Here is a 25,437-nt window from a genome sequence, read left to right as displayed (position 1 = left end):
AAGACTGTTCTGCTGTTTAGCTAAGCAGAAAGAGTAGTACTGATTTGTTAAACCTAAAAAATTCAAAGGGATTTGTCTTTAGGGTAGCTTGTTTTGGCTTTCTCTGGGATGGTTCTGCAGGAAAATGATAAAGCTAAGCAGATTAGCTAATTGAAATGTGGTTGGAACTGTTATTCAAGGTTTTGTAAAGCTGTGAAAACTAGAGCTGCTCATAAAGCTGATGCCCTGTATCTTTTATTGTCTGCTTTGATTCTTCAGTAATAGAGAATCTCTTCTGACAGTAGTTATCCTACAGTTACAGTAATATTGTAGCAAGCTTCTCATGTGAGTGAAAAGGGATAGTTTGGGCATATGGCATGTAATGAAGATTTCCTGTATCAAGTGTGGGGGTAGATCAGATTTAATAACATTTTCTTTTACAGCTAGCTTTTTAAAAAGAAAACAAGGGGGGGAAAGTACGCCCCCAAAAAAATCAAAACAAAAAAAAAAAACACCCACCAAAACAACAAAAAATGAAAAACAGAAACCAAAAAGCCACAAAACCCAACCAAACAAAAAACCCACCACCACTTCTCTCTCTGAGGAAATCCCTTCTGTTCATGTAGCAGTGAGTAGTTTATGCTGGTTATACTTAAAAACAAAGCCTGACTTCAGAATCTCCCTGTTGTCTGAGAGTGTAAACGTATATGTTTTTAGTCATTCAAATTAGCCATTCTTGCAAAACAAATAGCATCCTGTGATCTTACTACTGAACTAAAAAAAGATTCTGCAGCTGCTGTTGTCTTAGTGTAATCCCTGTACATTTGTCATAAGAAAGAACAATCAACACTGTACAAGGTCCAGAAAGAGGAAGGAAACAAAGGGACTTTTTCTGTTTTCAATAAGAATTGCTGAAACCTCATTGGAAATTCTGTTCACTATGTGGTAACAGACAACTTTTGATGCCTTTGAACATATCCTGCCATTGTCCAAAGAGACTGTGGTCTCATGGCCCTATTAATTTCTGAAATTAGAACAGAAATACAGCTCTTCGGAAAACAAAAATCCTGCCCAGGATTTTTGGAGTAATATTATGATGTTACTTGGACAAATCAAAGTCTTGCGATTTAGTTCCTTTTCTGTGCATTAATGGTTTGCCATAGAAATGTAATCTAGAAGTAGAATTTCATGTTTAATGAAACCTCTGCTCGATTGTAGGTCATGAAGACAGGCATTGGATCACCTAGCAGACTCACAAGGGCAGTAGGGAGGAAGGGCATATTCCACCACTGTTTGCTGGCATGATGCTTCATATCTATCTTAAACTTTTGGTGCCAGCATCTCCAGTTTTCATATTCGAGTGAAATCTATCTTGGATATTAAAACTAAAAAATTAGGTCAAACTTTTGATGAGGACTGAAATGTTAAACTTTGATCCTTCACATAGATTGATCCTAGTTTCTGATTATTTAAGAGGAGATTATGTTTCCTGTTTCACCTTTGAATGGTGGGCAAGCGCAATAACTGGGAAGATACTATATGTAACAGGAGGCTTAACTAGAGCCTGTGAGATAGGAGGCAACTTCTTTGCATTCTGAGTTAAGAAATAGAGAAATTGCAGCAGTGTTGTACTGCTTCTTCCTCTCTGTAAGTGGTGTCTTCATTGTTGCTTGCTTGCCAACTGACTGTAACCCAAAAGAGGAAAAACTACAGGATGAGAGGAAAATCCATGTGAACTAATCATATACACATTCATGGTAGGAAATTATGGTCATATTAAACCACAGTAAGCCAATTTGTGTTCCAGCTGCACACACAGCATTTTCCACTCACTACCATGAATGCTTTTTGTATGTGTGCTCATAAAAAGGGCTCTTGTTGTCCATGAAGGAAGCTCAGAGTTTAAAAGTGCTTTGGAACAAAAAAACACCAAAGGAAATTCAGCCCCCACTCCACAGGGGCTTGTCAACACACTGGGTTTTGTGGGCCTTAATGGTAAAGCTCATAATTTCAGTGGATAGCAAACTAAGTTTCACAAGCGAGTGAAAGCTCTCCAGGCTTTTCTGCTAAAGCTTGACATTTCAGGGAGACTTCAACAGGAATGCTCATCATGCTTTACTCAGAACTGTAACACACTCTCAAACTGCACAGGCTTTGCTGAAGTTGCTTTCATGGGTTTTGAGACTAGCGGTGACAACTCCCATGTAAAAATTCCAGCTTTGTGCTGAAGCCCTGCTTGCCTTTTTTATCCCACCTCGTGTTTGTACCCCTCTCTAAGTCAGAGAGAGGAAGTGGCATAAGTGAACTTCAGTGCCCTGTAGCAGCAAAGGACTGTTGCACCTTCCTCTTGTTCACAGATCACATTAATTTACACTTCCTGGGAATTAAAAGAAAGATTGCACTTTCTTAAAACTCCCCTGAGTCTCTGCCTTCCCTTGTGTTGAAGGGAAAATGCAGTAGATAATGGAACAGAGATAAAGATAATTTCTTTAAAATATGCCCCAGACCATCATGGAGTTTTAAGGATCTCCTGTAACTCCTGTGGCATTGTTTTTTTCTTTATGTGGGATTTTATGGGTCAGTGGATGAGGGTTGTCCAAAGACATAACATTAAGATACACAGGGGCTTTTCCTTGGAGCTTAACTAGAACACAAAGTAATAATTAATCTCTCGCCTTCATTCCATTTTCTTCCTCTCTCCTAGTTCTGCTTGTCAAAAGCTGATAAAGAACAATATGAAAAAGAAGAGAGACCAGAATCCCAGCAGGAGATTTTGAGAAGAGCTGCTAAAGACTTGCCTATCTATACGACAACAGCATCAAGAGGTGAGATAAAGATAGCCCCTGAAGCTGCTAGTTTAATTCGGTGCAATTTGGTTGATGTCACTGAATTAACAATCTATTAAGCTCATATTGCAAGGGCTGTGACCTTGTTTTGTTATTTGTTTGGGTTGGGGTCTTAGTGGTCTTCCCCCTAGAGAAACTGGAGTCCTTTGTCTGGGGATCTCAACATGTAGGCAGTATTTGGAAAAAAACCCAAAACAATTCTTTTCTAGCAAGCAAATAATGACAACATTTATCTCTAATTTTGGCTATAAAAAATAGACACAGCAAAGAAATATAGCTAATACTGCTACATATAGAGCAAATTAAACTTTTCAGTCAGTTTAATAATCATTTATATCCCCTTTTTAAACTTCTTTTTCTGAGCTGTATCAGTTCAGCAGGAGGAGAAACATCTCACTTTAAGGCTAGAATTTAGGAATGAATAAATGTTGTTTCATTCCCATCTGTAATTCAGTACAAAGCTACTTATGGGCTATTTCTGTATTTGCCTTTAATACCTATAGGCATTTTTATTTCAACTTACATATGAATGATCTGTGAAAGTGCTGTCTTATACATATGTATACTCTTTTAAAAATCTAGCTTTTATATGTGTATATATAGATCTGTTTCTCTTTCTTGAAACTAGCAACCCTGTAGAGTTTTCCAAAAACATAAACTAAAGAATAACTGTTAGCAAAGTTTACTGTGACTTTCCAAAGTCTAAGGACACCTGACTTTTTTGTATATAAGCCTTCCTTTAAGGGAATCCCAATCTTAAGTTCCTGGAATGGTCTGGGAAGCTCTTGCCAGCTCTTAGCAGTTCTGCTTAGCTGTAGGTGTTGGCTTTTCTCCTTCCAAACTGCCTCTGCTGGTGCCTGATTTCCATTGAGAAGAGCCTGGAGGCTTGTTTAAAAATATTGAGGAAACATGAGGAAGAGCTGATTTATGGAACAGATCACTATTTGCTGAAGGGGATAGAGAAAGCTAATGCAGAAAGTTGGCTTGCTGAAAGAATGTAGCTTCACAATGGGATGCCCAAGTACCCTGTCCAGAGCTGGAAGCAAGCAAGCAATAGGGGACTGGTGCCGGAGGATGAAAGATGGGAAGACTGGGGAGCCAAAGAGTAAATGGAAATGGACGTAGGAATAGATGAAAGTATTTTAAATACTTTTCGATGTTACTTTTCCTAAAAAAAAATCAAAAGTACATATCATATGACAGTAGACACATGAAGGTCTGTGAGAATAGGTATGGCAGGGGAGGGTAGGAAGCTCTATGTTTACATTAAAGTTTACGTTAAAGGGGGAAAACCTTTGTAAAATTAAATGAGTTCTAATGACTTGACCTTTGCAGCAATCAGATACTGCGATCGATGCCAGCTAATCAAACCTGACCGCTGCCACCACTGTTCTGCATGTGACATGTAAGTTACTGTATCTGAAATGATGGATTTTCTCTCTCCTGAGATCATCACTGTAGTGTGTTCATGTCTTCAGTGTGTCAGCCCTTAAATAACAGCAGGCTTTACTATTTGTTCCTCTCTCAGACCCTCAGTACTTGGATTTCATGAAAGAGAAGTTCCTCCTGTTGATACAATATTACTATTGTAGCCCCATTGTCCAAAGACAGAACTTTTTAGGAAACCTGCTTGTAGCTTTGTAAAACAATGTTTATATAAATAAATAAAATTAAAAATCAGCAGTTGAAAGAAAGGCAGGTCTGAGATAGCAGCACCAGCAAATCCTTATTATAAAACTTTCATTGTATCTTGCTTCTGCGGCCTTGAAACAGATGTGTATTACTAATAATACTAAAAATCTTTTATCTCAAAGATTGACAGTGGAATCCCATACCTTAACCATTTCAAAGACATCACTGCTATTCCCTAGCTTCTTTCTGAATCATCAGAGAAGTCTGTAAGGGTATTGAAGACTGAGGCTATGAGTGAGACTTCAGTAGGCTGAGCTTGAGGAAATCTAATATACTGAAGAATCTAATGCACATATTTTGGCTAAAATCAAATTTATTAGTAAGTAGAGTGAATGTCTGTGTGTCTGAAATTTCTAGTATCTGTCCTTATACTAAAACCGGATGAAAACAGTATGTGGACTATTTAAATTACCCACTGTGCTGCTCTTTTCCTCAGTTGGCTTTAAAATACAATCAAGCAGCAAACATAAGAGGTAGCAAAAATAGCCCGAAGGTAGGCTTAGCTGAAGTGAATGCCAGACTAACATACCTTATCCACACAACTCTGAAGGGTCCTTTGGATTTTTTTCTCTGTGTGCACATAAAACTAGTGTGGCTTAATGAACTATTACATGATGTTGCTCAGTTATGTTCCCCATGTTAAGAGACTCTTCGTAACTCTTCTAAATCTCAGTTGGTCCTTTGGGGTGAATGGATGGCTGCTATAATACAGAAAATTGGCTTGATTGAGAAGGACCTGAAAAAGATACAGTGGGGCAAAACACCTTTTTATAAAATTAAAAAAAAAAATCAACCCCAAACTCATAGAAACTAGAAGTATGTGTCACAGAATGAGAATGTATTTTTTGCTTTTAATTTACTGGAAATTATCTCTTTCAGATGTGTATTAAAAATGGACCACCACTGTCCGTGGTAAGTTCATAAAAACAAACAAAAAAACCCTAGTGTAATAATGATGAATTAGATCCTACATGATGAATTAGACGCTGCTTAAAAAATGCAACCTTGAAGTAAAACTTGATTTTCACAGAACTTCTTGAGGCTTTAATATGTGAAAATAAATCTTGTTCCTAATGTGTGTTGCAATGTAGAGTTGTAGGCCAAATAACCCAAGTCATGCAGTTTCTCCTTAAATAGAGAAACCCTGGCATTAACAAGACCTATGAGAAATGGCATGTCTGTCTTTTGTTTAGTTTGATATTGTTACCAGGAGAAGAGATACCCACTGAACTGTGAAAATCAGTTCTCAATTCTGGATGATACGTAAGACCTGCTCAGACAGTTACTATTCTGCGGTTCGTATTCAGTGCTGGTAGTCAGTAAAAATATTATCTGCTGTCATTATAAAAATACTGCTGTCAGTAGTTGACTTGAAGGTGGTTTTGTAAGCAAAGAACAGCCGCTGAAATCAATGGAAAGGCTTGTATAATTTTCTGTGATGACCACAGTTAGTTCATAGTGTGTGAGACGCTTTCTATACAGACTGTATGTATCATACGCTTTGCCAGCTTATGTCCTGTCCTGTAGAACTTTGTGGGGGCAAAATCTATGTGAGGGGACCAGATCATTTGGCCTGAGGAAAGAGACTTAATTGAAAATGGTGGCTTAAAATGCTTCTGAAACACTAGTGCCAGACTGTTTCGGACATACCACTGACATCATACACATTATGCTCTGCTAAAGCTGAATGTATTGGGTGTTATTTTATTTTTTGCATATCGTAGTAACCTCTTTCTCTTTCCCCTCCTTCTAGGGTGAATAATTGTGTTGGATTTTCTAACTACAAATTCTTCCTCCTGTTTTTAATGTATTCCTTACTGTACTGTCTGTTTGTTGCTGCTACAGTCTTGCAGTACTTCATAAAGTTTTGGACAGTAAGTTCTAAGGTTTTTTTTTGTTTTGTTCATTTGTCTAATCCTGCATGTGTTATTGGAGGCTGAATCAGCATGTTGTCACTCACTGTTTACTCTGTTCCATAGTTCATTACCATTAACAGCATCAATTGAAGTGACTGAAGAAGGAGAACCTTCCAAATATTAATGAATTATACATATTACACTGCCCAGGCTGAGTAACTGGGGGAAGAAGTTCCAATCAGGACACTGCAATTTCTCTGCTCCATCAAAGTCAAGTGGCACAGCACAGGGATTTTTTGAAACTAATTGGGTAAAGATATGTAGACATAGAAAAAACTGGCTATATCAAACAATTACATACATTGAAAATACTGACAAATGTGAATATAAATAGCAATTTTGTGTCTTCCTAGACTTGTTTATAGATTATCTTCTACTGGATAAGGCACATCAATTTCTTGGGAACTGACACGCCTCTGTTTTGGAGTCCCTACAGAGGCGTGTCTGAACTTCATACTAGTGGCTTCTATTGATCTGATATGGGTATAATGCTAACAGACATACAGTGTTAATGATATACATCTTCCTTGCAATTATTACAAGTTATCAAATGAGTAATGCACATACATGCATCTTAGTAGATTTTACAGCATTTATATGAAGGGCAACCATCCTTGTACGTCAGTGTTATATTCCTCCTATCAGTTTTGTTCCAGTCACATTCCAGGCTGAACAAAGTGTCTTCTGGTGTTACCTTTCATCTACAAAACCTTGTGCCTTCCTGTCTCTAAGCAGAAGAGCTAGTGTCAGAATTCTCTTAATCAGTCTCTATTAACTAGCATGAGAAAAAGCACTGTGAGTGGAAGGCTCTCCATCGCATCTAAGTATATAACAGCACATATTAGATGCTAGTTATTGTCAGAGTTGACAGAAAAGCAGTCATTATCTGTAGCTCTAGAAATAATCATTATTGGAGCAAAAAGATACTACTATGTCAGGGTAATAGAAGCTTGATCATATATTCAGAATAGCTGTACTTTGAGACAGTTGACATTTGACAGGTAAGATAAATGGTGCAAAAAGTATGTTTGTTTGTGTTCATCTAAGCCTATGGGTCTGATCTGCCGAAGTACTATGTTTCTCTTAGTCTGTCAGTTCTGTATAGCAGCCTGTCGCTGGAGAGCAAGGAACTGTGTGGGAATTGAGCTGTCAGCATTTTGTGAGATGAAAGCCATAAATGTATTTATCAGTCATAGCTGTGGCTTGACAGATATTTCCAATTAAATGGTGTTATTCTGCTGTCCAGCCTTGCTTGACTGTGAATAGTTGAGTCTTAATTTGTGAATGTGCCACTCCCAAACATCTGCCTGGCTGCTCTCCAGTGCTTTGTATGCAATATCTAATGAAACTGTAGGTGTGCTCTTACATATTTACCAGTCAGTGCTTGAACAAAAAAAAACCACTTTGCTTTGTCACCTCACTTCATAAGTGTTAGTGCAACAAAAGTCCACAGGATATCTGACAACAATGAACATTTAATACCACCATTTACAGCAAGACTCTTCCAAAGCCCATTTGACACAATGTTGAAGTGAAGTGGACCCTTGAGCAGAAGAAGTAAACTTAATATGAGTTTAAAAAAAAACATTTTTTTAATTATTTAGTTGTTACAAATGCTTCCTGCAAGAATGGGCTACTTCTGAAGTGTGACTATAGACAATGTAGCTGTGTGCTTGCACTTGTTGCTTTTATTCCTGGTTACTTCCAAGACAGAATCTGGTGGTGCCATGATCTTATAATTAGAGTAGGTCTCTGACTCACTTTACTCATATTAAATCACTCATTCCACAAAGCTAATACTCCTCTGATCTTATAATAGCTTGATTAAAGTAGACTTCCAGAAAGAGGTGGAAGTGCTATAATCATGTAGGCTTACAAAACTTACTACATCTCTAGTATATAAGTTTTTAAGTAAGTGCTGTTGGCTGCAGAAGAGGCCTAGAAGCTTCTCTCTACATCCGTGTCTAGATCGGAGCAGAGTACTGCTGACTTGTGCCGTATGTAGTCCAACTGCTTCAGTATCTTGCTGATGCTTGGCTTTGTCTGCTACAGCATCAGTAATCCTTTTCTGTTCAATACTGCTGTGATGTTTTGTGTTGAGGCTGTCCAGATGTTGGGTTTTTTCTTCCAAAGCTTGACTATTGGAAACATTATAGTATACCTTCAGAAGGTAGTGTGTCTTTTTTGCTTCCTCAGAGATGTTCTTGAGAGAAAGTGTGGCGACAAACTGCTGTATATATCTAATGCTGGGATGGAAGATAAAGTGCTTTGTGCAGAATATAATCTTGGTCACTTCAGAACTTGTAGTAGTGAGGTTGTGAAGGTTTATGTGCTCATTACACAAATTTTAGCAATCCATTGTTTTGCACTGTTGATAATACTTGCATAGAGACGTGACACACTTATGAAGATAACTTGCAAACGTTGTGAGACATGTGCACCTACTTACCTCTTCTGTTAGAGAAAGTCTTTGTTTTTCTTACTTGCATATGCAAGATTTTTACATAGCATCTGTCATGCTCTATGCAGAAGTGCTGAGGAAAGACCTTGATACTGTTCATACAGTGGTGGAACAACCGCATTGGCTGCAAATGTTTACCACAGGCTTACATACTGATGCAGATGTTAAAATCTGTTTTGTAAATCAAGGGAACATGAATGAGTTTTCTATTATTATTATTATTAATAATAATAATAATCATAACTTCTTTTCCTATACTCAAGAATTTTTTATTTCTACCTAGTTAGTTTTCTGCCCTAGAAGATGAGGAGATAAAACCTCCATTTAACGAAGTGACACAAAACACCAGCACTGGCTGAACGCCCAGTCCTTGGTGCCTGTTTGCCTTGTTTACACAGTGCATGGTGGTGCTTCCCAGTGTATATTTGTACCTACTCTTGCTGTGTTCCCTCCCCTTTGAAACCTGTGTATTTTCCAGCTTTTTTCATTGTCCTCCAAATTATTTTGGCAATCCTGAGTATAGCTAATTCAAAGATATGAGATGCGTTCTGGGTAGATGGCACACGCTTCTGCAAAACTTTGGTTGTATTAACAAAAAAGAGGAAAAAAAAAAAAAAAGGTCCTTAGCTAGAACTTATTCCCTTGTTCCTCTTGCATATACACATAAAGACATATACCAGATCTTGTGAGTTTTTTCTAGATTTAAGCCAGACCTAGCTACTAAAAGATGAGTAACAAGTCAAGCTCTGACAGCACTTTTTTTTATTGTTGATTTTGTCTGGGTTTTTTGTGACCTGGTATGTGCTGAAATGACTCTGTGCTTGTGAAGGAGTTTGTAGGGGACTCTTTAGAACAGTACTGGCTTCAGTCTATTATGTGTCCTAAGCAGCCCAAATTTTATTGTGCAAATTGCTCCCTTTTGTAAGCTCTGCAGCTCTCTCACCTGCAAGTTTCTGCTTCTGTGCTGCTGCTGAGCATAATGATTTTAAATAACTAATGTCTGAAGTTTCACTGTTTTCACATGCTGTGGCATGTGAACTGCTGCTAGACACAACTGTGAATAAGCCTGTTATGTGCACTCAAAGCCTGCATGCTTCTTTCCAGGAAGGAATTGGCCTTTTTTGAAAGATGCTTCAGTTCTGCAACTGTCATTCAAGAACTTAAAACAAGCTGAAACTAAGTAGTCAGAAGAGGTGAATGCTCCCTGGGGATCACGCTATTAATTGTGATTAATTCAAAAAATCTTTCTCCAGGTTTCAGAGCTACTGTTTTAGGAAAATGCAACTGAAATGAACTTGTGTTTTCTGGCCTGCAGAAAACACAAAGACAACACTGCTGTTTAGCTTCAAAATCAACTGGCCTGAGAATTCTTTATAGAGAACTATTTTGTTTAAATATGCAACTTCAAAAGAGTAATAGAAACAGAAGTCAGAAAAATTAATTAGGAAGCTGGTGAACACTGCAGTGTGCTCTGAGGTAGCAGAAGTCATCATAGTTTGAACATGAAGCTTAGGAATAAACAGCAATTGGAGTATGTATTTTGCTAGCCTTGATTTCAAGGGATCTCAAAACACAGCACATCCCTACAGCAGGGGGAAGAGGGACTGTTGCACAAATTGTCTAAGCAAAACTGCATTAAAACAAAACAAGGCAGTGAATAAGGAAACTGAACTTAGATGGCTGTTCAGAGAGCTTGACTCCACTATCATTTGCTTACTGTAGCATGATCTGATGCTAGGCAGCATATTTGAAAATGCTGTGTTTATCTACCTGACTGCAGTGTAAATGCCTGGGCTCTCCCTAGGCTTCCTGCAAGATTACTGTCACTTAAAAGCCATACATCTTGCCTACAACAGATTCGTTAAGTGCTAGCGTCTTAGGTAAGATGGCTAATACCACTATTTAGTTTAAATTCTAAACTTTATATCTAATCTTTACTGTTTCTTGCTTTATTTTCTTAAGTACTGGTTTAATTTCAGACGTTATGCTAAAGGTATGTCCCACAGACATATGCCAGTATTCAAGGATATTGGGAAGAAGAAAAGCTGTACTAATGGGTTGCGGGTTCTTTTTTTAAACAAAGAAAATTGTGTAAAGAATGGCAGTTTATTTATGGTTTGGACTGAAACTGTATCTAACGGTAATAGATACGTTCTGAAGTCAGAAAGATTCTCTAATTTATAAACCAATGCTTTATACCTCTGGATTATTCTGAGCTTGTCAGACCTTTATGAATGGTTTCATCACACAGAACATAAACCTTACTTGTGATAGAAATTAGCAAAGATTGCACCTGGTGTAGTCATGTTGCTTAAGCTGAGGAACCACTTGAAAGTGATCCAGTCACAATCTAAATATCAATACTTCTATGCTTCAGTAGAAAATTTCATGCCTTGGAAGTTAGTAGTGTGCTCTTATGTAATCTGTCCTCCATTCTCTTGGAGAACGGGCGCTAAGGCTGGTGATGGGCGTTGGAACTTGGCACATCCGAGAGCACATGTGCACACCAACCATTTTGTTCTTAACAAAGCCTGTGCTGTTTTCAAACACTTCGTCTTAACATAATACTAGTGTTTAATAAATTGTCTTTGTTTGCGCAAAGCTTTGCCACAGGAAAGCTGCAGAGAATTGTCCACAGGTAAAATCCAATATTGCTGTAATTATTTAAATGCTGTTCCTACTATAATTTTTCTAGTCTAGTCATTCTTGATAGCTGTTTGCACCATCATAAAAGGAGACTTGTAATCTATTGCCTATGAACGTAGGAGTGTACAGGGATATAGATATACCTGTGTTCACTTGATCTTAAATGTGTTCTAGTCTACAGCCTCAGATAACTGCGTATACTGAGTGAGCTAATGGAAAAAGTAGTAGCAATAATGCTAACTAAACAGCTGAATAAAAATAGCCTCTCTGCTTGCATAGTGCTGTTAAAGGTCAACTGCTTAAAAGTACTGTGATTTTGAGGATATAGAACTGGAATAGTATTGTTACAAATCTTGTTGGCTTCTTTTAAGTGCAAGTCTAAAAACAGTTAGGGTTGGGGGTTGAATCAACTATCTGATATGGGTGGGAGGTTAACTTTTATATGGTGGTTGTACTGAAATTGTTGTTTTTCATGTAGGTCTTCTGGTGAATCACTTCTGCCTGGTCAGACATGACAGATTTGTTTTGCTAGGTACATGCTGGTTGTTGCCTAAACCTTAGAGATCATCAAAAATTCAAGATCTGTCCCAGGTCTTGTCTAGGAGTTGTTCAGTCTTGGAAACACAGTATGACAGCCATTTCCCTTTTACATTCCTTACACCAGTTCAGAAGTAGGTTCAGTATTATGATTTTGCCAGGAAAGGGTTTGGACATTTTTGTTGTATTTTTGTCCCTTCAAAGTAAGTAATTTTGGATGCGTTTTCCTGGTGTCTCTTTGGCTGTGGCTGCACAGTTAACATTTTTTAGTGTAGGATTTTTTTTTCCTTGACCCCTACTTTACATTTGAAAACTAACAGATGAACATATGCACTCATGCTACTAAAGTCAGGTGTAAGAGGTACCCATCAGCTTTAAATTCTGTTGTATACCACTTTAACATGACATTAAAGGGAAGCTGGGCTTGTGCTTTTTTTTCTTTATGAAAAGTGAGGTGAAAGACCTGTAGCAGAGTGGTTGTGGCAGGAAATGTTTAGTGGCAATGCTGAATTAGTTGCTAAAAAGTGTTAACGTATTAATCTCTCACTCTTTTTCTCCCCAGAATGAATTGCCAGATACCCATGCAAAATTCCACGTACTGTTCCTGTTCTTTGTGGCAGCCATGTTCTTCATCAGCATACTATCACTCTTCAGCTACCACTGCTGGCTAGTTGGCAAAAACAGATCAACCATAGGTCAGTTAATTGGAATACGGAACTGTTCCTTGTCCAGAAAACCAAGAAGCCAATGAGAGTGTGAGGCCTACAGAATATGCCATCACATCTAAACAGAGTTTTTAAACACTGTGCAATAAAAAGCATATTTAGTGAAAGTAAAGGTGAAACATATGGGAAAATGAAGCATGTGTAGGGGTCCTCTGCTGTAGCCAATCATTTGGGTTCATGATGAGTGTTAATCTCTCCTGCTTGTATTTTTGAGATCTCAAGGCACTGTGCATTTTTGTTGTGTTTTTATATAGTGTTAAGTATGTATCGCAATTGTACTTGCCAGAAGCCCTGTTGTCCTAATACTTTGAGTAGCTGGGTGGCCCCAACAAAGCTAAAGGCTCCACTGTGTCTGAACTTACTACATTTTTAACTAGATCCAAAAGAGTATTCTTAAATCCTGTGAAATAAAGTGAACCTCACTATTAGGAAGTGGCTTATAAAAGCAGTGCAATGCAGATGGAAACACTGATGCATGTTTCCTAAATAATAAAAAGAGTTTCCTGTAATTTCTATGCCTAAGTGTTTTAAATGGCATTAACCAGCATAAGGAAGTTACATGCATTATTCAAATGATTCAAAGTTCTTGCTAAAGCATTTTAGAAGGTGTTTTTTGCAGGGTAGGGGGGCACAGGGACTCTTAGATATTTCCACAGCTGAGTAAGTCAAAATCTTATACCTTTCAATAGAAGTTAAATTTCTATCCTCAAAAGTAAATGGGTTGATTAAAAGTGAAATAATTTTCAGTTTGCTAGACTTTTTTGATAGGAAAAGGAATTTTTTGATTGCTTGACAGGAGGGTTGTTTGAGTCCTTTTGACGTATCTACAGCTAAGAAATATTCACAGTCTCTATTTTAGCTTTGAAGAAAATGTTAGCACATGCTTTACCTAAAAGTCAGTGGTCATAATTGGCAACACAGTCAGTACTTTATTGACTTTCTGGATCATGATTGCAAGAAGCCAAGCTGTTGGTATGGGAAGAGCAATGAGTCCTCTTGGTTCTTGGCCAAGGGTGTAACTAGACTGACTAGAAAAATGGTGGTGGTTTGCCACAGTTTGTGGTGTGTCTTTGTTTCTAATGTAATAGATCTCATCTTTCTCTGATACCATGGGATGCTCTTAGTTCAACTTCAGACCTTGGCAGAAGTGGAAAGAACTGTCCTGTGCTCATTTAGGTCCAGTAGTGCTTGTGGTAAATTGCTTCTAGAAGAGGAAGTCGTCTGCTCAAAGAAGGCTTCACAGGCCAAAGAGAGAGCTAGTCATCAATAAGGGATGTGGTATCTCTGGCATGCTGATGATACTTAGCTCTGTCTCAGACCTTACATTAGATGTAAAGAGAGAAAGATGACTGTTCTGCTTACATAATGTTCTTACTTTTCATTTCTGTTTTTGTCATTAACCCTGTGATGATTTTTATACTCTCAGATTACTTCAGATGACTTACACCCCACAACCACCATCCACCCCCCCAGTACACAACAAGATCATCTCAGCTTGGCTGACACTTCTCACAATAGAGAAGTTTGGATCTGTTTGTTTGTCTTCCCTGACTCCTTATCACTTTAGAGATATTGCATGTTTTTCTTTTACAGAAACATTCCGAGCACCCACATTTCGAAATGGCCCTGATAAAAACGGGTTTTCTCTTGGATGCAGCAAAAATCTGAGGGAGGTTTTTGGAGATGAAAAGAAGTATTGGCTACTCCCTATCTTTACCAGGTATTCAGTCTGAATGGGAACGAATTGGGGAATAAATTGGTTCCATGGCTTTCACCTTGCTTGCCCTTCTCGTAAAAAATAAAGCACACCTGAAAAGCCAGCTTGGAAATCCTGCACAATGAGTATTGGTGTAGGGAAAATGTGGAGGAGAAAACTGAGCAAAGTCTGCACCAGGTTTTGTTCAAAGGCAAGAGGCTTATTGGCAAGGGCCTTCCAGATATGGAAGTTTAGAAGGGTTTTGAGAAATTTATTTCAAAAATTGTCACCTTTAGGTGGTAGCAGTATTGTCTGATTATAGAGCAGAAATCAGCAACTCAGAGGAGATCCAAATGTTGAACTTCAGCTAGACTGAAACAATGTCAGTTCAAAACCACCCCCTCTTACCCCTGAAAACACTTGGCAGCTTTCCTTTTGCTGTAGATGCCAGTTTCAGTATTGAAAGCCACCTGAGAAAGTGCATGTAAATAAGCAGCAGTGCAAAAAAAATTATGATATGATGCAAGATACTAGTTTTAAAACTTTACTTGAGCCACTGTTAAGAGTTGCAGACAAGCATCAGAGAAGCTTGATGAAGGAAGACTGACCTGCTACCCACTCCCACCACCCCACCACCCTGAAAGCCAACAGAACAAAGCAGGAGCCGTGTTTCAACACTGCTTTTCAGGGGTTGTGTATCATGAACCCATTTGTGAAGCTGTGGTCTGGCAGCAAACAGCAGAGGTAATAACAAGATCTTACATTGCCTCAGCTGTTTGCTCAACTACCATGACTTCTCATGTGTTTAAAGAAGCTATATTGTAGATGGATCAGTTTGTTTTGCCACCACATTTTATCCTGATTAAACTTGCTTTAAAAGAAGGGTTAGCTAAACTCAAAATGGTGGGCAGAGGGTAAAGCATAACCACGAGAGTATTATTATGGTACAGCTTCTGGGGTTGTCAACACCACATAGTCTGACTATGTGTGCAGAGTGGTCTGGGGGTAGACTAGGGCTGTAGTCCACAGGAACAGTGATGTTTTTGAGATCCATAGAGTAGTGCTATGCTCAGCAATCCATGCTGAGAGATAGGGTGGGAATCATTTGAGCTCCAGGATTTAATCAACTGATCATCCAGCTTGGTGGTAGAACTGTCTTACTCAAGTCTGGAGTTCAATGCTGCACTCAAGTAATTGATTCAGGCCTGTAGTGTTTGTCTTTTGGATGGGTACTTGTTCAGTTTATTTAAGTCAACTACAAAAAGTGATTTGAATCTTTGTTTCTGGTTTAGTTTGGGTGATGGGTGTAACTTTCCAACTCGTCTGGTGATTATGGATCCAGAGCAACTTACTGTCTCAAGCCAAAATGAACCTGCCAAAAGGTAACTGTAGCATTTAAGATACTGATGATTTTGTACGGTTCTGTACTTCATCTGGAGAAAAATTGTTTCAGAATGATGATTTAATTTTTTATACTTCTTGTCATCTTCAGAGTGAGTTTGTAAGTCTTCAGAGAAGGACAGAATGGATCAAGACTAAAAAATGGTGCTGCTTGATGCAGAAAGTCTGTTTCTTGGTTTTGACCTATAACAGAGGATATGGCTCTAAGGAAACAGTAATACAGAAATTAAGAGGGCTTATTGGCTCTTAACAACAATCAAAAGAGTCTCAGGAAAGACTGAATAATGTTCCGTGGGAAAAAAAAAAAGTTTTAAGACATTTTTTGGAATGAGAGAAAGGCAAGGTGGTGTTTGTATTTCACCTCCTCCAGCATGCTTAGACAGGGGATGCTGAGACACAGTTTGCAAGAGATAGATCACTGTGGTTATTGCTGTGTTTTAGCACTGGAGGGGCGTTAGCTTATTGGGTTTTTTATTCCTTCCACATTTGCATATTTTCAGGAAGGCTGCTTTAGATTCAAAGACATAAGAGTATGTGAAACTTCTGGGGGTATTTACATTTGCCATTTTAGAAGTCTTTTTTATAGTTTGCTTGATTTGTAGCTGAAGGATGTTGTCAACAGCAGTCACCTGGGTTATCAGGCATTAAGGGGGTTCAAAGGCAATACTGAGAAGTTGTTGCTTCCAGTGCAACATAACCTGTGGAAATTAACTATATGGCCACAGCGTTGATGTCAGTATGCCATTTCTTGTCTATCAAGCTGTGCTTTTTTTTCCCATTAAAACTGTGAGTGACCTGTGTCCAGTAAGGATTTAGACTGATGACTGGAAAAAGCACATAGGAGGATTAGGGTTGGGGGCACGGGGCCATTTTTAGTTGGCAGGATAGGGGGTTTTGTTGTTGGCTTTGCTCTTAAGGAACTTCAGTATTTTAGAAATGTCTGAAATAAGCAGCTACTGCTATTACAGAATTCCTGTTGACTTTGCTTTTCAGCTCTGGAGCCAATCAGTCCTTTCCTACTCGACCACTCAGTGAATCACAAAACCGATTGCTAGCCAGTGACAGTCAGTGGGTGGAAAGTGGCCCTGAAGAGGAAAATGTTAAATCAGGTAACCTGCACTGTAGCACTTCTGATGATTCTGTGGGGGTTTTTGTGGTGGGTTTTTCCTTTTTTTTTTTTTATTTTTTAGGCCTAAAAAGTCCTTAGGAATTGTTTGGAGTCAAGTATAAGAAGATTTGTTCCATAGAATCAAATCAGCATGTTTAGAAGTTAAGGCTAACTTGTGTCCCATGCTCTGCTCCAAAACTAGCTATTACACTAAGGTAATGGATAGATAATTCTTGCTTTTGCACTTCCTGTTCTGAGATTTTGGATCTTTTTACATTTCATTAGGGGGAGGAAAATATTTTTCCTAAAATAGGCACAACATGATAAATCCATTTTCTGGTTTGAAGTCTTTGCTATTTGTTGTGCAAATCTGCAAAAACACATAATTGAGATTCTCTCACATTTTAGGTGCAAAAAAGCATATTATAGTTTCATTGGAAAGCTGATCTCAGCTTATTACTAACCAACCATCTCAATGAGAAACAGGTAAGACCAACATAATTGATTGCCATTTCTGTATATGTATGAGTAAACTAAAATAGACATCTTGAAGTCAAAAGCCACTAGTCGTGGAATGCAGAGGAGTCCTCTGATGTTGAATGTGTAGTAGAATAAGTCTAAATAATAAACTCAGAATGGCTGTCTAGAAGGCAAGAATGGGAGTAATGCTGTAGTGCAGGAAACATGGGCTGGCTAGATCTGACGAGTCAGACTAATCCTGTAATTTAGATTGAAGTGGGTAGAATTAGAATTAAAGAATCTAATCTGCTAAATAGGCAATTTCAAGATGAAGTGCTGTCTTGAGGAAGCACTGTTCTTAAGGAACAGCTTAATCGTACATTGGTGGGCCATGCTGTGCTGTTATGCTTTAAGAAGCTGCGTGCACACAAGGAAGGAAGGTCGGTAGGTAAATATAGGTGTCTGCATACAGGCTGCTTTGTCATACTTGGAATCGACAGTGATCTATTACGTAAGAGCTCTGCGTGCACTTTGCATTTAGGAAGTACAAAGAGTGCTGCGGTATATATGAAAACTTCTCTTGATATATTTCCAGTTACTAAATTAGACTTATGTTGGTTTCATAGTGTGGTGATCTTATAAGCTTCCATTAATTTTTTTCTCTCTGGAAGAGAAACTGATCATACTTGCATGACTAGCAACTGTAGATGTTGAGGGCTGAGTCATTCGCTCTCTCCCCCTCACCCCCCCCAAAAAAAAAAAAGGTGGAGGGACAGGACAGAACTTGCAAGAAATTCCCATTTTCTTTGGAAAGAAAACATAGCATTTGAGTTTTGCGAGCTCAGTAATTTTAGGATCACTTTTTTCTTTTTTTTTCTTTCTTTTTTTTTTTTTTTAATAACCCTTCTGACCTAGAATGACTAGGGGGTGGGGAGGTTGGCTTGTTTTCAAGGAAAAAAAAAAATCTGTCTTAAAAGGTCTGTCTGTGGGATGGTGTGATGCTTGGACTAATGTTAGTCAGACTGATCAGTGTAAATCATACAAAATCAAAATTAGACTAGTTAGTGGTATTTCTGAAAAACCTACTTGACCATGAGAACCCACCAGTGATGAGTTTTCCCTTTGCAACTTTTCTTAATGCTTTGTATAATTTTGTAAATGAATGTCCCAAGCAAAGGACTTCTTTCAGCCTCTAGGTATATAAAAACTAATCTGATCTAAACAGGTTACTAAGGCTTTTCTATTCTTCATAGAAAGGAACAGATAACTTCTGAGAGCAGGTCATCCCAGCAGCCTTTGATAGGGTATTATAGAGAGGTTTTAATCTTTCTTTCTGCTGACCTAAAGAGGGAGCATAAGTGAATGGCTTAAGCTAGACAATTAACTGGTAATAGTCTGGGATTAATTTCCTTTTTATCCTGCTTCTCTCCCTGAAGTCAGGCCAAATTTAATAAAGGAAGGTTGTGTACTTTGTGTCACACTTGCCCATACTGCTGTAGTTTTAAAAGTAATACAAATAAATAGTGCATAATTGCAGCCAACACAAAAGCATTTTGTTATCTGTTTTCTCAAATAATGGTTAACTCAGTAGCACATTTCAGCCCTTCTGAGTTCAGTTGGATTTGATCACAGTTTCTGTAGGCCAAGGTGGTTGACTCCAGTCCCCCGGCAACTATAAGCAACTGTGCAATAGCTGTGAGATCCACAACATCTGTTTCGTGCACTTTCATATAGTCTGTAACAGACTAATAGTTGTATTTTTCGATTTTATGCCTATAACACACAGCAGAAACAAGGTTGTGGCTGATGAGTAAAATTGCCAGGTTATTTTGGAGAAAAAGAGCATGACTTGTGAAAGAAGGCTGATCTCCCAACCAGCAGTCTTGCAGCCTCACCTAGGCAAATCTCATTTGTGTCCCCAGATCTATCAACTTGGTTCAAAACGAATGAGCAATTCTTGCCAATCAGGGAGCCAAGAGGATTTAGCCACAGGTCAGTGGCGATGGATTGATGTTCTTAGTGGAGATAATCTTCTAAAACCTAAAAGGTTTAAACCAAAAACAAAACAACAAAAAACAAACCCACACCTCCCAGAAGGCTAATTATGAGTTGAAGTTATCTTAACTGCTGTCCTGAATCGTGAGTCTGTAAATCATGTTCCCTAGCCACACTGTGTACTGCACTATGACCTGTTTTTTCAAAGTGAGTGCTGTAATTCCATTAATCACCTTTTTTTGTTTCACTAGGTTTCTGCAACACATTTTGTGCTTGAATATTACTTAATTTTGTTTGGAAGAAGTTGGTCAGTAAAAAATGGAACATGAACATTTTAGGAAGAGACAAGAAATTCAAGTTTCTGCACAGTACAATGGATTCTTGTAAGCACTATTGCGGAGCAGGGAGGTTAAGACAGATGCCTTAAGATTCTTACTGTGCATTTATGCAACACTGAATTATATCCTGCTACCAAAGGGCCAAATCCTGAAGTGCCCTGCTTGGATGCACAAGGTCCAGAGTGGGAACTATGCATTTCTGTTATGCTGCAGTGGTGGGGGTAGATTGCAGAGACTCCTACCTCCCCACGGGCAACCTTCATACCTTAGGCACTGCAGAAGTCACTCCCATAGCCGGTCTCCAGGGTACAGAAAGAAAGAAAAAAGGAAAAGAAGAAGAAAGAAAAACAAACAAAAAAAAAAAAAGGGGGGGGGGGGGGGCAGGCAGGGGAAGAAAAATCAACATAGAGCACAGCCCGGTGAGTCTGAAGTGCAACTATACATAGTTCAGACACCAGGTGATGGGGAAGGGACTGGATGATATCTTCTCCCCTCTTCCTGTTAACCAGTCTACCCCATGATCATAGCTCTCCAAGTCTTCCGGGACAGGATTCTTTCTACTAGCTGTGCTTTGGAGCAAGGCAATGCCAACAACATAAGAGCCTTTTACCTGGGTGTTGCTTTTTTTTGCTGTAAGATTGAGCTCCCCCCCCCTCCCCATCATTTTAAATTGATTTAATCATATCAAGAACAAAGCTCAAAGAAGCAAACTCAGTTTTTAGTTGAAAAAGCGTGGATTATTACTTTCTAACACTTGTCTATCGGCACACAAAGAAAAGCCAATCCAAGAAGGCATTAACAAATGTTACATTATCTGTTAATGTCTGCAGTGTTCTGTATGAGGCAGTAATAAAATGGTAAAGTACCCCTGAGAAAAACCTTATTGCAGTTGTGTGTTGTTAGAAAATGGAGCTGGCAGAGTACTGCTTTTTCTATGGGACTCTTGCTGATTTATAAATACTGTTCTATACTCTTGTTTTATCTTTTTAATAAAGGCACAAGTTTTTATTGGTTCTAAATTACCATTCAAACAATTATCAAATTTTTGCGAGAAAATTAGTGTTGGATCATACATCTGTGTTAACACACTGAAAATGTGTATGCTTTAGTCTGCCACTTCCAAGTCCAGTTTAAGTGATGCTGAAATTGCTAAGGACTGAGTGCTTTGTGCAGTGATGTACCTGTTCACAAAAGGCAAAATGTGTTTCCTTCTGTGAGGAATAAAGTCCATCCTAAGCTCGAGATTTACAGCAATCCACATGGTTTGTTTCCCCCCCGCCCCACTCCTCTATAGAGAAGACTGCTAACTCATCTTTGGGTGGTATTGGAATTTTGCACCTGGAAAAAGGGACAAATACTATTTTCCTGTCTGTAACTTTTCTCATGTTGAGCTGAAGCTGATTACAAAGAGATGTGAGCACTTTAGATACAGACTGAAGGTAGTAGCAGAGTTGATGATCTGGACCAAAAGAATGTTTGGTTTCTCTCCTGGACTGATTGCTACTTAAGTCAAATATGTTCATGCTGGACATACTAAGGTACCAAGTATACTGTAAGGTTGAAAACAAGTATTTTTTTGTCTTGGGAGAGAATAGATTTTTCTTAGATATTAATCTTCTAGAACAAGAACCCTATGAAAACCTATGAACGTGATTTGGTCGCTATTGGATGTTGTTGAGACAGAAGTAATGGCCCAAACTTGCGTGTTTTACAAAAGTTGCAGAATGGTTCTTCAACCTTTGTACAAGAAATTTTGCTTTTGCTAATTTCGAAACTTACAAAAATATTTGCTACACATTAATCTGAAAGGTTTAGCTTTTTCTTCTCGAAGGTCAATTGAGAAATGTTGATATGAGCATAAGCTCTCAGCAGTACTGCACCAGCAAAATTTTGTGAGGAAGACAACAGAGACAGAAGACTAAGTTCAGACAGCTCGTTCTGGATACCGGACCCCAAAAACCGGTGGAACTGTAATGGGGGGCCTGGGAGGTCATCTGGCTTATACTGCATCAGTGTGTTACAGCTGAATTAACACATACATCCACAGATACCATCCAGCAGAACTATAAGCAAAACCTATGTCTCTAATCCAGCAATATGGTATCTGTTCCCATCACCCCCACCCCTCAAAGTGCTTGATATTCCCTCATATGAATGTGTGTATATATACTGTAGGCTAACATCAGTATAACTTGTTTGATTTCTTAAGTCAGGATAGTTAACCTACAGGAAAAACTGTAAGTAAATAGACTGGGCTAATTCCATGTGTGTTCTCTAGCAAGTGCTGGTCATCTGAAACCAGTTCTTTGTGTATCTGATGGATGTTTTTGTGGCTTTTCATGAAGAGGTGATGTTTCTGACATCTTCATGCAGATCACGGGTACGTTTTATCCCAGGTTTTTCCTCATGTTTCAGATGAGAAAAGAAGGAGAGCAATGTGCTTAAGATACTCTTGAGGCCAGAGTGTGTAAAAGCAGGCGTTACTGAAAAGTCACTTTGACAAATATGAAACATAGTAAAATGATCCAAATATGATTATTCCAAATGTACCACTCCCAGTCCCTCCCCCTCTCCAGGGAACTGGTTGCTAAGAGAAACCCCAGGTGGATGGAAAGGAGTTAAGTTCTCTAAGGGAAATGGTATTGATGAGCATTAAGGGAACACAGTGGGATAGAAGGGCCAGGCTTTCCTGGCAGGCCCTGGCTGTGGAGGAGGGTGGCAGGACGATGTCTTCTGTCTTTCAGAGTTCTGTCCTGATGGCTCCCTAGCCATAAGCAAGGGCGCTCTGTGCAGTACTAGAGAATAGGATATGCAAAACGAGGGAGCAAGCCAGAAATTTAAAAGGTGATGAGGGCAAACAGCTGTTTGGCTGTTGAGTTGCAAGCCGACGTAGGTACTACTGCCAGCAGAGGCAGGGGGCTGTAGGGGTGCCCCAGGAAATAGGTCCTTTTGGCCTGTGCGCTGGAGAGCTGAAAACTTCCCGCGAATGCGAGAAGAGCAGCCCTACCTGTTCAGGAGGCCAGGTGGGAGGTGGATCCTGAGACAACAACTGTTAAGGGTACTGGGTCATGTTGTACACACTGGGTTTGTGCTTTAATCTGCTCTGTATCAGCAAGCTGTGAAAATACTTAAGTTTGTCACTAAAAATAACAGTCCTTAAGGTTTTAAATCCATCAAAACAATTACTACTGCAAGCCATAAATAGTAGTTACTGTAGGATAGTTGGCACTGGCTGCCATTAGAAACTATGCTTTAGTTTTTCTTACTGATTTTTTTCTTTAAAAAAACCACACGTACACACAAGTCATGCACAGAAAATGACATTAACCTCCCAGTGTGAGGACAGAAGCCTGACATAGGACAAGTTTTCAGTGTGATTTCTCCTCAAGATTTCTGAAATGTCTTGAGATGATAAACCTGGGAAGATAAGGCAGGGAGATCCATAAACAGAAGATACTTAAAACTACACAGCTAATACTGGGGGTTTTTCTTACAGTTATTTATTCAGTGTACAATATACGCATTACTGCTTCTCCTATGAAAGGTGTATTATGGGAAGAGGTTTCTGTTGTAACTGACTTCCTGCAGTATTATCCTGAGACTGCAGTGTATCCTGAAATGCAGTTAGATGCATCATAATAAGCCTTTGATTAAAAACTTCCACTCTTAAGTATTCAGAGGATTATTTTAGAGGGAATTTTTTAGTGTTTTGAGTAGAAATTATGGTAACATTTTTGTTAAAGCTGCCCCTTGAATGTGAAATTTCCAAGTACCAAGCAACTTCTGGTATGCTGTTCTTAGAAACCGGTCCTGTTCTCTGGAGTGCTAAATGCCTGCAGTGTTCAGGTACTGTTTCTTCCCTCTTTTCAGCTTTTGTGGCTCTTCTGTATTGTAAATAGTCTTTTGGGGTTGGGAGGCTTTAGTTAAGTTCAATACCATTTAATATGCGCTCAAAGAACTTCTTGATCCATCTGAAGTATGGTCTGGTTGTAGCTTAACAGAGCCCCAAGAGGAGAAAAAAAAAGTGTTCTTGCGTTAGTGTCTGGCAGATTTACCAAGAGATGCATTGACTCCGACGTAGAATAACCAGATCCGCCTAGATGTGGAGCACTGACTGACCATATTTTTGAAAATGAAAAAAACCAAACCACACAACTTCTTGGCATATGTTCTCTGAGGACACTGTCTAAAATTGTATATATATAGGGGATTCAGGTCTGGGTTTACAGAGGCTCCAAATAGCGGCTACTTAAACTCAGTGCAGACCAAGAATGCATCTTTCACGGTACCTAACAAATAGCTAGGTATGTAACATCAGAGGCTCTTCTGTCCCTAAATGGCACCAAAGAGAGCAGCGACATATAAAGAAGTGATTTAATACTGAACACATTTACTATACTCATTTCTATCAATTTATTTTGTATATATAGACAGCTTTCTATATGCATTTTTCTTAATTACGTAACCGTAACCATCGTGAAACGTCATGAAGCTGCAAATTGCCATTAGTTTTAATGCTGATTAAAACTGGTGTTTGGCTGTTTGTTTTCTGCAGCAATTACTTGAATCTTGTTTCCATTAGGTAGTGAAGTCTGATGATGTTTACAGAACTGCTTTCTTTGGTTTGGGGGGTTCCCATCTTTCTCCTATCCCCTGCCCCAAGAGACAGAGAGCGCATCCTCAGCTCAGTATGTTGGGGATGAAGTATTGGGATCCCCTTTATTGGCACCAAAGCATTAATGGTGATGTGCAGATTCCCTTCAGTTTCCATTGCTTAGCTGACAGTTCATGTGCTTAGCGTGTTCCTCTCCAGTTCCTCCTCTTCCTTGACCTGTTGCTGTTACCAGCTTTATTGTGAGGAACTGAAATCTTTCTGAATGACAATTTACAATCAAAGCTATCACAGAAAGAGGCAGCGTTCCTGCTGTTAAATCTGCCCCCTCTCCCTGTTCCCTCTTCAAATTAAATGAATGAAACCTCCCTGGGTTATCTCTGCAATTATTTTTGTGTTTGCCAGCAAGGGTCATCAACATTTGCACTTATCACAATGTCCCAGCTGTTCTACTTCCACAGTTATTTTTAATTGTGCTGCCTAAACTTGTAATGAGCTGTATTTAAGTTTGAGGTGAATTGTAAAAGATATATGTAATAATGACACAGTTATTGTATTTTTTTGTATGTTACAGATAGGACTAGTCCTATGCACAGAGAAAACACATTGCCATGTATAGTTTAATACTTGAAGTAACTTTTTAAAATGGGCTTTTATAAATGAACTAAATACAAAATCACATTGCTTTGCCTGGCACTTCCTTCATGTTTTAATTGTATTGTGCAACTTCCCCATACCTATACTTTTCCGTAAATGTTATCTTAAGCCATTTATAACCATTGAAAGTGCATTCAAGGTTTTGTACATCAGTGTTCAGACCTGTTCATACTTCTCTGAAGTATGGTTCATGTTTAAATAAAAACCTTGTTACCATTTTAGGCCTCTCTTTCAGTGATAAAATACAGACTTGACACTTGAATTCATCAGTGAATGCAACATCAACTTAATAAAGTATGTGAAAGAATCTGAAAATTGCTTAGGTGTAGCACGTGTGTATTGGATCAGTGAGAAAATCCACCTACCAAC

At 38.7% G+C, this 25,437-nt stretch overlaps 1 protein-coding gene across 8 annotated transcripts in view; it reads left to right on the top strand.

The window, feature by feature from the left end:
- ZDHHC20 (zinc finger DHHC-type palmitoyltransferase 20) overlaps nucleotides 1-25,284 on the top strand; it is a 48,390-nt gene extending 23,106 nt beyond the window's left edge. The window contains exons 4-15 of one of the 8 annotated variants that reach the window (XR_008820036.1): nucleotides 2,684-2,804; nucleotides 4,161-4,230; nucleotides 5,397-5,429; nucleotides 6,271-6,391; nucleotides 11,497-11,532; nucleotides 12,640-12,772; nucleotides 14,396-14,522; nucleotides 15,791-15,880; nucleotides 16,893-17,008; nucleotides 17,100-17,222; nucleotides 17,416-17,493; nucleotides 19,713-25,284. Coding sequence is in view for 4 of the 8 variants with exons in the window: in XM_056327506.1 (XP_056183481.1) it covers nucleotides 2,684-2,804; nucleotides 4,161-4,230; nucleotides 5,397-5,429; nucleotides 6,271-6,391; nucleotides 11,497-11,532; nucleotides 12,640-12,772; nucleotides 14,396-14,522; nucleotides 15,791-15,880; nucleotides 16,893-17,008; nucleotides 17,416-17,453 (885 nt within the window). In the remaining 4 variants the exon portion in view is untranslated. Of the gene's footprint in view, nucleotides 1-2,683; nucleotides 2,805-4,160; nucleotides 4,231-5,396; nucleotides 5,430-6,270; nucleotides 6,392-11,496; nucleotides 11,533-12,639; nucleotides 12,773-14,395; nucleotides 14,523-15,790; nucleotides 15,881-16,892; nucleotides 17,009-17,089; nucleotides 17,223-17,415; nucleotides 17,494-19,712 lie in introns of all 8 variants that reach the window. The other 7 variants (XR_008820038.1, XR_008820037.1, XR_008820039.1 and 4 more) reach the window with 7 other exon arrangements.
- Nucleotides 25,285-25,437: the final 153 nt, after the last annotated feature.

This window comes from Falco biarmicus, chromosome 2, assembly GCF_023638135.1.
Source record: "Falco biarmicus isolate bFalBia1 chromosome 2, bFalBia1.pri, whole genome shotgun sequence".
Lineage (NCBI taxonomy): Eukaryota > Metazoa > Chordata > Aves > Falconiformes > Falconidae > Falco > Falco biarmicus.
This window is presented reverse-complemented; position numbering and strand designations above follow the sequence as displayed.